This window comes from Gymnoscopelus braueri (genome assembly GCF_963280865.1).
Source record: "Gymnoscopelus braueri genome assembly, chromosome: 19".
Lineage (NCBI taxonomy): Eukaryota > Metazoa > Chordata > Actinopteri > Myctophiformes > Myctophidae > Gymnoscopelus > Gymnoscopelus braueri.
Window position 1 is genome coordinate 27,565,086 of NC_137621.1, and position 15,556 is coordinate 27,580,641.

The 15,556-nt window shown below is 40.8% G+C and overlaps 1 protein-coding gene across 2 annotated transcripts; it reads right to left on the reverse strand.

Annotated features, from left to right (window-relative positions):
• Window positions 1-1,347: 1,347 nt before the first annotated feature.
• LOC308074600 (RNA polymerase II elongation factor ELL-like) lies at window positions 1,348-13,618 on the reverse strand. Of its 2 annotated transcripts, none has more exons than XM_080414105.1 (12): window positions 13,375-13,618; window positions 10,403-10,447; window positions 10,189-10,310; window positions 9,455-9,618; window positions 6,456-6,754; window positions 6,088-6,212; window positions 5,205-5,685; window positions 5,001-5,085; window positions 3,705-3,771; window positions 3,011-3,182; window positions 2,857-2,901; window positions 1,348-2,525 (listed from the first exon to the last, which is right to left on the reverse strand). In XM_080414105.1, exons 1-12 carry the CDS (start codon window positions 13,501-13,503, stop codon window positions 2,355-2,357), a joined length of 1,905 nt encoding a protein of 634 aa, XP_080270231.1. In that variant the 5' UTR covers window positions 13,504-13,618; the 3' UTR covers window positions 1,348-2,354. The 2 variants fall into 2 exon arrangements, with proteins under 2 accessions (XP_080270231.1, XP_080270230.1); XM_080414104.1 differs by having other exon boundaries at window positions 1,375-2,525; window positions 5,001-5,088.
• Between the last annotated feature and the right edge of the window lie 1,938 nt (window positions 13,619-15,556).

Sequence of the window (15,556 nt, forward strand, 5' to 3'; positions counted from 1 at the left end):
CTTTGCCAGTGATATCATAGCACTGGTCTCAAATACTTGGTGGAGCAGGCCCGTAGTACCCAGTGGTGGAAAGTAACTAAGTACATGTACTCTCAAGTACTGTACTTAAGTACAATTGAGATATTTTTACTTTACTGGAGTATATCCAGTTTTCAGTACTTTTACTTCTACTCCACTACATCTCAGATACAAATATTGTACTTTTACTCCACTGCAATTATTTGAAAACTTTAGTTACTAGTTACTTTGCAGATATAAATTATCATATTATAAAACATACATTAACAACTTTAGCCCTATTTTATACATAAGCTATTTGAAAATAACCGATCTACAAGCTCACAACACGTCGCAATGCCAATACTTTTGTACTTTTACTCAAGTAACATTTTGAACACAGGCACTAACCCTTTTACTAATTTTTATATTGTGGTATTGCTACTTCTACTTAAGTAAAATATACTTCTTCCACCACAGAGTGTCTGTCTGCAAATGGGACTGCATCTCAGTGTGAGGAAACCAAGGTGCTGCTTCCATATACCCACACTACCATCCACGTTAGAGACGGCACAGGGCACACTGCTAGCTTATGTCAACTCCAGTGAGAAGGACCATGGACCAGACAGGGACTGGTGTGCTCAGCGCTCCACAGCGTGAACATCATCCCTCGACCCTCGGCACAAGAGGATAAGGATAAGGATAATTCCTTTTAACAGGTCGTTCATGAAAGTCCTTGCGGTCTTGTTTCCAATGAGAACCTGTGAGCAATTAGGGGTTAAAAGTCTTGCTCAGGGACAAATTTCATTTCATCGACACATATACTGGCCTGGCCTGGAATCGAACCTGGGGCAACCAGGGCCTCTGGCTCCCTAGACGGGCTCACTAACCACTCAGCTATGGCCGCCCCAGAGTCAAAGGTCAATGTTTCTCTCCTCAATAGAACCGAGGGCGAGAAGTCACTAGACGGCTGCTATACCCGCATACTGTGAATGGGCCTTGATCTACACGTGGCAAGACCGTGTGCAGAATATGTACCTCTACAACAGCATGCTGAGAGCGATGGACAAGGTCAAGGGGGGGTCGTCTGAAGTGTGTTGGCCACTGTGTCCGACACTTTCAGCTTGCCACCTACCCGACTGTACTGTGGGGGACCCAAGCAGAGCAGTGCCTTAAGGGGAAGAAGGCTTGACCTTTGTGGCAAGAGGAGCTGCACTCCTGCATGGTGGATAGAGATAGCAGAGGAAAAGGACTTGCTTTCTGGCTTGTAATGTCGTTACTACTACCCAGGCAGCCCTGATGGGTCTACACTGCCACTCTGCCAGATAATTAAGTTAACTGAGGGGGGGGAAACAAACCACATATGTGTATACATTAATTAAAACAAACATAGTACTATAAATAATTTTAATACATTAAACAGACAAAATGTCTGATGAACTGATCATAAATTCAGCAGAGTAGACAGCATGCAATACTTTTCAAATGCATTTGCAAAATGTTTTCCCTCACTTTTTTCACTTAACAGACAGCGAGTTCTGGAGCCAAAGAAATTCTTCACAGAAAACTTAAAACATAAAAACAGATCAGCTGTGTGCAGCTTATAATACTGAAAATTCCCTGATGGCATCTTTGAGTTCAGATATGTTTCAATATAACAGTCTTTTGTTATTACAATATAAAACACATTTATGATTAAGAGCAGAACAATGCTAACATTTGTTCAAAATAAATGGACTTTTTTTTTAAACACCATCCGTGGCAATACCTGGTAGACTGGTTCACCGACCTGGTCCTTGGGACAGGACTAGGAAGCTGTATGGCATGATGTTTTTGTAAATCCCAATTGAAAATAAAAATATTAAAGAAAAAACATTTTACAACCTGCTGACAGTATAAATAGCCAAATCACATAAAAGTTGATTTGGATAACATTGTGGCAGGCAAACCAAAGCCTAAAATAGAGGCTTTGATTATGTTCACATTTAAAAATAACATTTTGGATGTGAGCCTATGAGCTGGGAAGCGAGTGTGTTCCCTGCTTGTGATTTTATTCTGCTCCCTGACACCTCATGTGCAACCATATAAAATCACTTTTTATATCCTTGGCAGTGACAGCAGCACGTCTACGTATGTTGGTCTCAATCATTGGCCAAAGGCTTGTCCATGAGAGAAGGTCACGGCATTACAGTACCGGTATGTACAATACCACTTCATGTGCTTGACAGATTTCACTCATAACCTCCTTTAATCTTCCAGCATGTATCGTGAAACTATGTGCAACCATGTGTGACCATGTGTGCCAACAGCAATCCATCTGAATTTGGCTCCATTCAGCAGCCGTAAGCAGCAGCGTTTCATTGTGCTGCGCCAGAATGAGTTGGTGGAACACTCTGCGCGCCAGACCCGTCATGGGCCCTCTTTTCGGAGCTGCTTTTGTCATATTCTGATATGATTTTTTTGATGTGAGCCAGTTTGTTGTGCAGATATTCACAGCGTACCTTGTCCTCATTGTAGTTTGGGTTCGACTGTAAAGGTAAAAAAAAGTAGAGACAAGAAAAGGAAAGAAATTACACAGTGAATAGGCAACAAGACGATAAGGAAGTTGTTTTTGTCACATGTACAGTGGCAATATGCAACAGTACATCGTTTTCATTCATTGTAGTTTTCCCCAGATACCCACCCTCGTCTTTCTCCTTACACAATCAGAGGACCACAACGGAAATATGCTGTCAAGCTTTCTTGTGTTTATCCTTTTGACTATTGTGTGATTTTGTCATCAATTGTGATTTGTGATTTGTCAAAAAGAATTCAATCAAGTGTTGTCATGAAAAATAATGCAGAACATTTCAGTATTACCTTTTTAATTTTGCGATATTCTTGAAGAATCTGATTATGAACTGTCTGTGAAGATATCAAACATGAAAGTTAATACAAGCCATCGTGTCACCATTTTAAAGACTGCTGTTATGTACAGTACATTCCGTTTCGTCTGTATGGTTGTCTACTCTACCTTGTATTTATGTGAACCGTGACGAAGCTTTTTGAGTTGCACGTCCAGCGTCATGAACTGCCGTGTCACACTGTCGATGCAAGCGTGTAAACTTCTGTACTCGTTGTACTCCTCAATAAAGTCCTGTTTGTAGCTCTGTCTCTGGTCATGACTGCAGATCACTGTGTACTTCCTGAAAGATAAAAGCGATTTTGTGCTGAGAACAGATATTGTTGAGGTTAACAAGTCGGTCATGACAAACATCAAAAGCATCAAAAAGGGCTAACAACTGTGTTCTCAAATTAGTTGAGTTTGTGGTCCAAAAGGAAAACCTGACCCCCACCTCCATCCTAGAACAAAAATAAAAGTTCCCCAAACAATGAGATGTGCCGTGATGCCATATTTTTCTGTCCATATATTACAACCATTTTGTTTCCCTCATTTAAGCACTTGCTACACAAACTAAATTACAAATAATAGTTCATACAAATATGGAAGACTAAATAAGAAAAAGTAAACACAAAATTATCTGACAATGTTTTAACAGAACTATTCGCCAACCACACATTCTATATCACCAAAAAGCAATGTGCAGGTAGTACTGCTATGTGTGGCCTTCTATGACACAACGTGCTTTAGCCTGGCATTGACCTGATGTTGTCGTCAGAGTTCCATGACAACTAATTTAAAAGATAAATGGAGGAGGCATACTTACAGTAAGTAGTCTGTCATGTCATCAGATGCTTTTAGAACACTGGAGTCATAGAACATTCCACTGGGCTCTGACAAGACAAGGAAATGTTGCTTAAGCAATAACTCACTACAGGCCATGGTATAGTGTGATTATATCACAGCTAGGGGGCGTTTTCCCCCCCTTAGATGTGACATAATCACAATACATCACAGCATGGTGTGATTTATAGCTTTTATAAAAAACAGTTAGCAAACTTGGCAACACGTAAATTAAAATAATTGTATTACAAGAAATGTCTTCAACAAGAAAGTAGACCCTGACTGCCTGAACAAACAAGGTGGTTGCTAAGTAATGTTTATATATTTAGATTTTTTTTCTTCAAGTTGGTCAGTCTCATCTTTGTGCAGCTGTGCATGTCATCAATTCAATTCAATTCAATTGTATTAAAGTGTCAAATCACAACAAGTTGTCTCAAGACACTTTACATGTAGAGAAGAGACCCGACAGTCCCACCCTGAGCAAGCAATTCATCCACTGCCGTTTCTGAATCTGTCAGAAGTTTCAGGGAATTTACTTGACACTGTTTGAAGATTTTAAACTACACGTTTTCCCAGACACATATCATCAAAACGTTCATCATCATTACCTTTGTTATAGGAATGCCCAGCGATAAAAACACTATGGGCCGGGGTCATCTCAATACTCTCTTGAGATCTTTCATTTTTCTACCCTGTTGTTTTCTACCCTTGGACTGTCTCGCAGTAAAAAAAGTCTGATTTGAACTGGAAGGAGCGTAAGCCATCCATTTACAGCAACCAGTTGGCTGGAGGACAACCTCCATGTGGTAAACTTGGAGAAAAGCTTTGTTTATTGAAAGACTATGGTATATGCCACAGTATGAGCCAGAATAACCATGGTATATGGTTATTATAATAATAAATAACCCCTATCAACAAAATAAATCAGATTGCATGACTTGATACATATATTATAATGGTCCGTGAAACTTAAAGCTGCAATCAATAGCTTTCATGTCCTATTAGGAATCGAACCCAGGTCTCCTGCATGATGAGAATCCAAATTTCTACTACTGTGCCAATAAGGCATGCCTGCTTGGTCAGGGGAGATATTGCGCTGAGCTTTGTCAACCGGTTTAAATTTCTAAATGGAATGGTACGGAGACCACCTACAACCACATGAAGATGTAGACTAGTTGTATTAACATCCTCTACCATACAGATTGGTTAGATAATGTTTTATTAATTAAAATACGTTCTGGATTGCAGCTGCCATTGAGTGAGCAGCAGCACAACTCACCTTTGCAGTCCCCAGAAACTTGGCCTTTCAATTCTTCTGAATTGCGGTCTCTTTTCCTTCCTTTCCTGTCTCTATCCTTCACCTTCTCCTTAAAACAAAAATACATTCTCATTACCAGCACATTCTCTGAGTACCTGCCACCTTGGACACTGTATGCAGTCAAAAACAAGGAACCAGGAAATACATAGGTCTTTCTCTTCTTACCTGGTCCCTGTGTTTGTTCTTAGACTTTCTTCTTGTGCGCCTGTCCAGATGGGGGACTTTTAGAGGAGTAGCAGTAAGGTCAGAGTTCGGCTGAGAGACGGCTTCTACATTTTTGGAGTCTTCTCTGTAAGCTGGTTCCAGCCTCTCAACCACATCTACTTCCTGCTCGCAGACCGCTGTCAGGGAGTCCAGCAGCCTCCGAGGATCCAGTGAGTTCCTCTGAATGTTGTCCACTTCGGTTGCATCCATCCCTACCTTGGCAGCCTCACGCTGTTTGATGGGCAGTGGTTCTGAACCGTCATCGTTTGCCTTGCTTGTCAGGTGAGATACCCGGGGCTTCTTAATAGCCAGAGGGTCAGTGTAGTCTTCTGCGAGGGAATGTTTCAGAGAGTGTGCCGGAGAGGAGTTGGGTGTGTCTCGCAGAGGAGAGACCTGGGTCTCTGGGACAGAAAGGAGGTTGCTGGGTGGCTTAAACAGTCTCCTGCACAGACGGACATGGAGAGAATTACTACCTCAACTAGTGGCATCAATGCTAACATTTTGCTTTGCTTTGAACATTCGAAAAGGTAGTTGCTGGCATTGAAGCAGCTGGCTCCACGTAAACCAACACCATCAGAACAAAACAAATGTTTTTAAGCATTTCCTCTAGATTAATTCAGCAGTTACGGGAAAACACAGTGGGGAAAACCATCAGTTCTGCTGAGAAAATGTAATGTTAACAAAACATTGTAATTTGGCCCAATTATCATATTATCGTAATTATTACGCACTTACGACTAGATTTCAACTGAGAACAGATTAGTAATGCTACCTGTGCCAAAATAATATTCACTTTGGAAACACTGCATTGGTTTGTTCTGGAATATGTGTATGCGTGTCTTGCCTGACAAGGATCCTCTTGAGGAGTTGCTGGTCCCCTGTAGTGTAGCCTGGCCAGTCCTTCTGCAGCTCCTTGTACAGACTCTCTTTTAGAACATATGCACTGTCTCTTCTACTGTGTTGTGCCACCTGCACACATGCACAAACACACAAAAGTAAATGAAACCGTTCACTATGAAATCTGACATGCAATGCTCTCCTTAGAGTTCATATTGACATCAAGGAACCACAATCTATGATCCTCTGGCAATTACTTCCATGACTTTTCTTCAACCTTACTTTGTTTATGAAAAGCACTTTCAAGATCAAAGCATTGCCACTTCAGTGTTTTTTACGGGGTATAGTTGAAGGTGAAGAGAAAAAGGCCATTACCTCAAGCAGCAGTGTGTCCACCATCTCTTTGTCTCCAGGTGTCAGTCCATCCCTCTGCAGCCTCAGGACCAGTTCAGGTCTTCTGTACGGCCTGAGAGCCAGCAGGTGGATGAGTCTCTCCCTTAGCGGCCTATTCTCCATGACACAGGCGATTTTCCTCTCAGAGGCACTGGTGCTCTTCGTTAGCGTGGACACACTTGGACCCTTGCCGAGTTTGCCGAGGGGGGATCGAGACGAGTGGCGGGCCTTGGCGAGTTTGGCGAGTGCAGGGGAAGGCGCTCGAACCGTTACCTTCTTGCCTGTGAGAGAGAAGAAAATGTTACAAATCTAAAAAGGGGCAAAATACAGAAAAATCACCAGTAAAGCCAACATGGCAAAACAACCTGGAGGCCATACAATTGTTATTTCTTCTTTGCATAAACTGCCTTCTTATATATCTTGTATACCTCATATCTCCATATTTTAAATCGCGACGCGTTTTGAGCTTGTAGATCTGCTACTATTTTAGAATTTGAATCCTGAAAAGTAAGACTTTTGGACATATGAGGTTCCAACCTGACAGAGATGATATGTTCTCTACTGACTATTACTGTCTTCAAACTTTGATCACATGATGGACAATTTATGTATGTTATTACTCAAACCCGTACAGTCTTGGTGAAAGTGCTTTTAACCCATTCAATCCGGGAACGCATCTGTGTCATTTTAGATTTGAGCTATGACCATTATTTTTTATACTTTGACTATTCAAAAATAGCAGATATACAAGCTCCTAGCGCAGCACTACGAGCTTGTAGATCAGCTATTTTGTAAAAATCGTGAACATTTGTGCAAATCTTTGAATACACATATTTTTTTGAAACATTATTAACTCAAATCTTTGCTTCTGGGGTGTCCCTGGAACAACATATTTTGATGGGGATCGACGGCCAAAAACATAATTTTGGGGATCCTTGACAAGAAAAAGTTTGAACACCACTGATAATAGCAACAATAGTTTTTCAGAACAAATTGTTGAAACATTTGACAGTTACAAATGTTCTCAGTGCCGCGCTATGAGCTTGTATATCTGCATCCTCATCTTGGTGTTAAGTTACAGAGTCATCTTAAATTAGACTCTTACTATCAGTATGAAAGATAATAAAAACAGGATTATGGACAACTTGAACACTCAATGCACAATCTCCCGTTACTGAACAACGCTAAATAATTTGTACTGTAATTCTATTCTTGTTTTAAGTTGTTTTTAAGTTTATTTTTATATACATTTTTTAAGTTTTATGTTTTGTGTGAAACTCTATATGCTGCTGTCTTGGCCAGGACTCCCTTGAAAAAGAGATTCTGAATCTCAATGGGAAATAAAATAATATATATTTCTATTAATTAATTCAATGACTGCAGGGTTATTATTAAAATGCTCATCTTGTTTGTTTTGCTAGATATCGTGATCTCAATTACTAGTCTGAGAGTCTTGTAACACTGAGATCAACAACAATGCAACAAAACATCTTATAGCACTTTTTTGTAACAATCTAAACATCTGGAATACTATGAGCTACAACTAGAATTCTACAGGTAACCTAAGTTATAAAAAAATCACTATGTTCTACAGTTTAAATTTCAGTTAATTGGTGGAAATTTAAAACATAATATATTATGATTTCAAGATCACATATGATATTACAATAGCTGTTATCATACTGCTTCTTGAAAATGCATGGCATGTACAGTACAGCATGCTAAAATGAGACAGCACAGGAAAAGGAAGATAACTAGTCATCATATTTCTCCCTAAACTTGTGGGTAAAGACGCATCGTTTCTCCTCCTCCCAATCTCAACCACATCCGGGCTGCATAAATGCAGAGAACCATCACTGATCAGATTTTACTATTACCGTACATTTTGGAAATAACCGCACTTTAGAAAAAGTCTGTAGTAGGTGGGGGAGTTTTTCTTTGCAGATGTCATCTAAAAACTATCAAGTCTGAGAGACTAGTGTGTGTATGCGTTTAGAAGGAAGTGGTTTTGTTTTGTGGTCAAGAACAGAAAGACAGTGGTGACAGAAACAAGCTGAATCACTAGTTTTGTCAACGTATGTGTATTTGGTGACAGTCTGTGTAATGCTGCCTTAACCTACTGATGACATCACTGCCAATTCAATCGAGGCATTTCCAGTTTAGTATGCAATGTGGGTGTACGCTAAAAACTGGTTTGCCTATGACTGTGCGTTGCAAAATAAATCTCACAACTGAAACATTTGTTAGGCTAAGTCCCAACCTGCGATTTGTGGAATAGTGTGAAAGGAGCTGAACTGTACTAAACCTGTGTTCCTGCTATTCTATAAACATCCAACCAGTTGAGGAAATCACAGATTGAGAGTTTAATCTCTGCTTTTATGAAAGACAATTATGGACATTGCTAGTCTGACCAATTCAAATACTCGTATCGAAATATAGTAGTGTAGGGCTTGACTTTACCAGCCACATGGTGCAGAACAGCAGTGTTAAAGTTACTGGCCAAGAGAATGACAGGAAGGACTCTACCAAATCCATATGACTGAAATCATTCATGGCAACTGAGAGTATAACTGTGGTTATGCAAAATAATTCTGTGCATAATTTATGTGTTTTTTTTGTATTTGCAACCAACGCTGTCCTCCAGCTGTGCAACGCATATTATGACCCTTGAACATCCTCAGAGATTTCTGAGGAAGTGTTTTGGGGGACACGGCCAGGAACTTTTTCAGTACATTGCCAAAACCAGAGAAGCTTGTGATACCCTACTTCAGTACTCTTTAGTAATCGACAATATCTGGTGTTGTGGATTCCATGAGTATGAACCAATTAAAAACAAAACAGGGACCACTTCAATTTCGTTTACTTTCATATGTGTCAGTTACACATGGTCTATATTCCTAAATTTGAAAATGCTACTAAGCATTGGGCATGGGCCAGGCTTGTGCTGGATCAGTGCAGGTTCTGGTCGGTTGGCTTCCTACCCTGGAAACGTCCTCCGTGCTTGATCACAATGGCCCCTCGGCTACGCGTCTCTTCCTCAACTAGGGCCATGCTCTGACGAGCCTTATGGTAGGAGTCATCGGTAGCGTTGACAGTCAGCTTCTCCTGAATCACCCCCACACATGACAGTGGCTCCTCTGCACCACTGGAGGGGAAGAGGAAGGATGGTGATGAAAGTGAGTAATCTGACAGGTTTTTCCAGGTTCATATGAAATGTTCCATTTAGCAATTATGAAATTATGAAACTGGCAGAGGGATACGATGTACATACGTATATACAGTATGTCATATCACTGCTTAGCAGCAAATACATGAAATGACAATGGCTCTACAGCTATAATTATTACCAAAAGAATGTTTGTATATCTGCACTGAAAGTACTGTACAAAAGTATTTTCAAAATGTGACAAATATCAAATTCCCTTTCCATACATTGCAGATTTTCTAAGCCTTCAATGGGGGGTTTCCATGGGTTTTTCCCAGCTTTTGGGTACAAATGCAAGTAGTGAGGTCTTCATGTGAAACTAGGGTATTGAAGAAGATACAGCATATAGTATTTCAAACTTAAATTCTAGTCAGACAAAACAAGGAATCTGGGATTGTGTGTGTGTGTGTGTGTGTGTGTGTGTGTGTGTGTGTGTGTGTGTGTGTGTGTGTGTGTGTGTGTGTGTGTGTGTGTGTGTGTGTGTGTGTGTGTGTGTGTGTGTGTGTGTACCCTTTGCTGGGCTGTTGAACACAGTTAAAGCTTCCATGCGGATTGTCACGGGCAACATTGGTCAGTCCGAAGGTAAATGTCCTCAGTTCACCTCTATTCTCTGCACAAGGGATGGTGATTCTCTTTGGCCAGAGAGAGAGAGAAGGGTGATTTAATTAGCATCTTTATGGAGGTGAAACCAACCATACCAATAGAAAGGCCAGTTTGTACTTACCCCTTGTTTTCCACTGAAACAGATCGTGGGATAAGAACATAGTCCCTGTAATAGAAATAGAGAATCAGAGAAACTGGCATCACAGGTTGACAACCACACACACAGAGACCACGGTACACACAAATATACCTACACGTATTCAGACATGCACATACAGTACACTTGCTAATCGTTGTATCTGGATGTTTCTGTTGTTCTGCTTTCAGTTCCGTATCGCGCTTCTATTAGGATTCTGTGTGTTCACCTTATTAGGATACAGGGCACCATGGCCTGCTGGTAATAAGCCCAATCAGGCCAGGTTGTTGTGGGTGGGAATAGCAAACACATCACCCCCACCCCATCTAGAGCATACATGGGCAACTGGCGGCCCCCTTCACTTAATGCGGCCCACAGGTTAATATCGGAAAACTGATATATTATTGATTTCAGCTGTTACAATTTCAGCTGTTACAACATGCAAACATGACCCGCTTAAATTACTTCAGTCTAAATTAGTAGCTTAATGACTAGTATTACAATTCTATTGTCTTTTTTATGTCCAATGTATTTGTATTTAAGTTCATAAAGTTAACATAAGTATAACTAAATGCATTTGAAATTAAATGAAAATGTTACTTTTCAGGATTCCAATTAAAGAATAGCCCCCAAAAAACTGGATTCCAATTCAAAAATAGCAAAAATAGCGGATCTACAAGCTCAAAACGCGTCGCAGCGCGACACGTTTTGAGCTTGTAGATCGGCAATTTTTGCTACTTTTGTGTGACATAGTATGGCATTAATTTACGAAAAAAGTTGAAATACCCGACAGTATATGCAATGTGGCCCTCATATAGTGGCCCTCTTCATCATCAATGTTGCCCACCCCTGATCTAGAGCAATATGGTTTAAAATTAGCATCACGTAGTAGACCAAACATTCAATGTCTGTCAATATTAAATGTTAAATAGTAAAAACCTTTCTTTTTAACAAGGCATTTGTCTAGATGGACTCATTGATGCCATGTGTGTTTTGTTTAACTTTTTCTTAGCTGTGTATCTGACCTTTGAGCTGAATTTTATTCATTTCACTGTTTTATTATTATCATTATTTTTGTTTGTTTTTAATATGCAGCACTTTGAGATTTGGTTCAAATATAAAGTATGTTACAAATACCTGTATCATAATATTGTCATGTTTTACACAAAGTCCTTAATCATACAACTCAACAGCATACCTGTTGAGTTGAGCATAGCTGCATGCTGTATAATGCATGCATTTGTTTCCCGAAATAAGACTTCTGATTCTCAATAACACAGATAATATAAAAGGAACCAAGTTTTTCCCAATATCTTTCATTTAGCACATAATGTGTAATGTCATACTGGAGAATTCCACAAATTGCCCAGCATCACTACACTGACATGAAGAACAATAGCCTTGTGTGAATCTGCTGCCTGCCATGGGAATCAGAGGTTGTGGTGTGGGTAACTTGAAACTTATAAGACAAAAGTTGATGAATAAAAACAAACCTTTCCATGGACATGATTCATGAGACCACCTGATTATGAGTTCTGAGCTGCCTGCTTGATATAATTTTAACGGTCAGCCAGGTCGACTGAGCTATGAATAGATTTAAGACTAAGAGTTGAAAATGTAAACACATTTCAGCATTAGTACTGTGTGTAATTGACTGAGTACATGAACAATAGCTGGATGAGGATTCACCCTTCAGCCAAAACGTATAGTTTATTATTTTTCATTGATTACTTTTATGTCTTCTTTAGGAATTGCAGAACAGGGGAAGTGTAGAAATCTGTTCCCCTCTACACTGCTTCCCGAAGTCTCTGTGTGAAATCTGAATTGTGATTTTAAGTAGGCCAACCACTATGACTCTAATGTGATTACTCCATCTGTCATGCTTTTTTGTCTGTTCTACTGGCTTCCCCTTGTTGATTATTGACAATCACAGCTCTGCATAATACAGCTGGACCTAAAGGTCCTTGCACACTGGTGCGTCTTTTCGTTGCGTTTTATTTTTTTTCATTGTTTTTTCAATTTTTTTCATTGTTGTAAAAAAAACGCAACGAAAAGACGCACCAGTGTGCAAGGACCTTTACACCTTTTTTTTTTTTACAAATATAATGTACGAGTAACTGTTCCATATCAATATATCCTTCATTATTAGTCAGCTGATGGCTCCCAAATATAATAAAAAGAAAATTCATTAGTACAGGGGGCCCGGGACCCCTAGGGGGTCCTCAGAGTTACTACAGGGGGGGCTGCCAAATCTTTGTGTGATAACATTAGTCAAAAATAGCAGATCTACAAGCTCACAACGCCTCGCGCTGCGAGCTTGTAGATCGGCTATTTTCGTGGGTAGAGGGGAAAAAAGAGCAGACCAAGTACAGAGCCAAAGGTTAAGTTTACTAAGTATTGCCGGTTTAAGTGGTTAAAGGTCTGAAATAAACAAAACAAAAACAAATTAATTCACACAACACTGATGATAGTCAATGAAGCCATCTATTACATCAATGAAAAAAGTGTAATCTGCAACAAAATTGTATACATTATGTAGTGGGGGGTCCCTAGCCTGCTTCATCTGTCTCTCAGCTAAGGGGGTCCTTGGCCTGAAAAACGTTGAAGACCCCTGCGTTAGTATGGGCAGTAGGCTATTCGCATTACTTCCCAACACCTTATGCTACAGTACAGGCTGCATCATTCATCTCACACATAGACACATATTTCCGCATTCTGTTATGCAACATGTAGGCTACTATGTCCATTTCATAAACTGGATAACGTTAGAGAGAGAGAGAGAGACAACGATCGGTTAACTTTGGCTCAAGGCAAAGCAGAAATGGCATATCTGCCTTCGATCACGACATTGTTGTTGGTCTAAGTTCGGCTCACAAACAACTGGACAATCATTTGTCCAACAACAGTCATTATGGTCATTATCACCAGAGACATTTCCAGACAGACGTTAAGCCTACCTTGCTGTTTTGAAAGGTGTCCATGGCTGTTGCCGCGCTGTCAGTGAGTTTGACATAGAAAACAGAGATGTTATTATTACCACTACGACTGGATAATAGTCCATAGCGCTGGTCCTCCTTCAGCGCCATGATGAGCCCACAATGATGTCCAGATGTTTACGTTTCTGTTGGGAAAAAAAACCCCGAATTGAACAAAAAACCCATTTGTTGAGGCTTGTTGCCTGTTTAGTGTTGCTGCTCTGTGTCTGTCTGGCGCGGTGTTCTGGAGGAGCTCACATGACGTCATGATGGAGGTTGACCTCACGGACGTTTCTATTGGTCCACAAACATAAATAAACCCTCCTCTGCCTCTTGCGCAACGCCTCTCTCTCTCTCTCTCTCTCTCTCTCTCTCTCTCTCTCTCTCTCTCTCTCTCTCTCTCTCTCTCTCTCTCTCGCTTTCGCTCTCTCTCTCTCTCTCTCTCTCTCTCTCTCTCTCACACACACACACACACACACACACACGCACACACACACACACACACACACACGCACGCACGCACGCACGCACACACACACACGCACACACAGCTTTATAAAACTTTTATTTTTTGTATTTTAGTTTTATGAGTATTTTCTGTCTTCTGATTCATGTATTTTAATTATTGCTATATGAATGAATGACTACCCTATTACACACACACACACGCACGCACGCACACGCACACACACACACACACACACACACACACACACACACACACACACACACACACACACACACACACACAGAACAAACCACTTTTAGAGGCCGGCGTAGCGGTCCAGGCACCTAGGCTTAAGTGTAGCCTGACGGGTTCGAGTCTCAATCCCAACGGTCTTTGATGTAGGCCTATGTCATTCCTCATCTCTCTCCCCATTTCCTGTCAGCCTACTGTCCTATCAATAAAGGCATAAAAACAGTATTTTGAGTACTCTTGAGGGACAGTTTTAGAAGGCATAGGGTGAGGAAATGAAGTGTGTGTGTGTGTGTGTGTGTGTGTGTGTGTGTGTGTGTGTGTGTGTGTGTGTGTGTGTGTGTGTGTGTGTGTGTGTGTGTGTGTGAAGGGAAGACAGGTTGTTACATTTATTATTAATAATACAGCTTATTCATGACCTCATCCCTCTGATGGGCTACTCTTGAACACAATAATCTTGTGCTATTACTTGAAAGTGAAACTAGAAACTGAAAGTAGGATGGCACAGAACCTGGCAGCATTTCTGCTCTGTGGAATCTATAAAAACCTCCATGTTGACCTCAATTTTGGATCAAGATGCAAGAGAAAAAGATCTAAGTGATTATGAAAGAGGGTTCATTATTTGGGCATGGATGGCAATACATTCAGTTAGAAAGACTGCTCAACTGATTAGTGTTTAAATAGGAACAGTGACTAAAGTGACTGCATTTTGATCTATGGGAAAGACATCCCAAATAGGGCCCACTACCATGGTGTCTAGGGGTTCGAATCCACCACATTGCAGCCTTGTTCAGAAAGCCGCGGCTCGTCTGGTGTTCAACCGCCCCAAGTTCTCCCACACAACTATCCTTCTCCGTTCTCTACACTGGCTCCCCGTAGCGGCTCGCATCCAGTTTAAGACCCTGGTGCTAGCCTATAGGGCAGTGAAAGGAACAGCTCCTTCTTACCTCCAGGCTATGGTCAAGGCTTACACCCCTGCCCGACCACTTCGGTCTGCCGCCTCGGGGCGACTGGTTACCTCGTCGCTCAGTGGTCCTTCTGGCCGATCTACACGGTCACAGCCTTTTTCCTGTTCTGGCCCCACAGTGGTGGAATGATTTCCCCACTGATGTGCCCATCTTTCGCCGCAGGCTCTTCAGGAAACACTACCCTTCCTCTTTGCCTTGCCTACTTGTTGTCAATTAGTTGTACGTGCTCTTGTCTTATTGGTTCTTGTTTATTCTATACTTATTTGTTTTAGCTCTTGCTCATTTGATTTTCTACTTGTCTCATCTGTTTAAGAAAGTAGGTAGCTGATATATTGCACTTTTACCTTTTTATTTTTTTTATTTTATTGACCTTTATTTATTCAGGGTAATCCATTGAGAGCACGCTCTCTTTTGCGAGGACGCCCTGAGTACAGCACAATATACAATACAAAGCAATAAACAGTGGAGTAAGATATAGTTAAATATAGAAAAAAACATT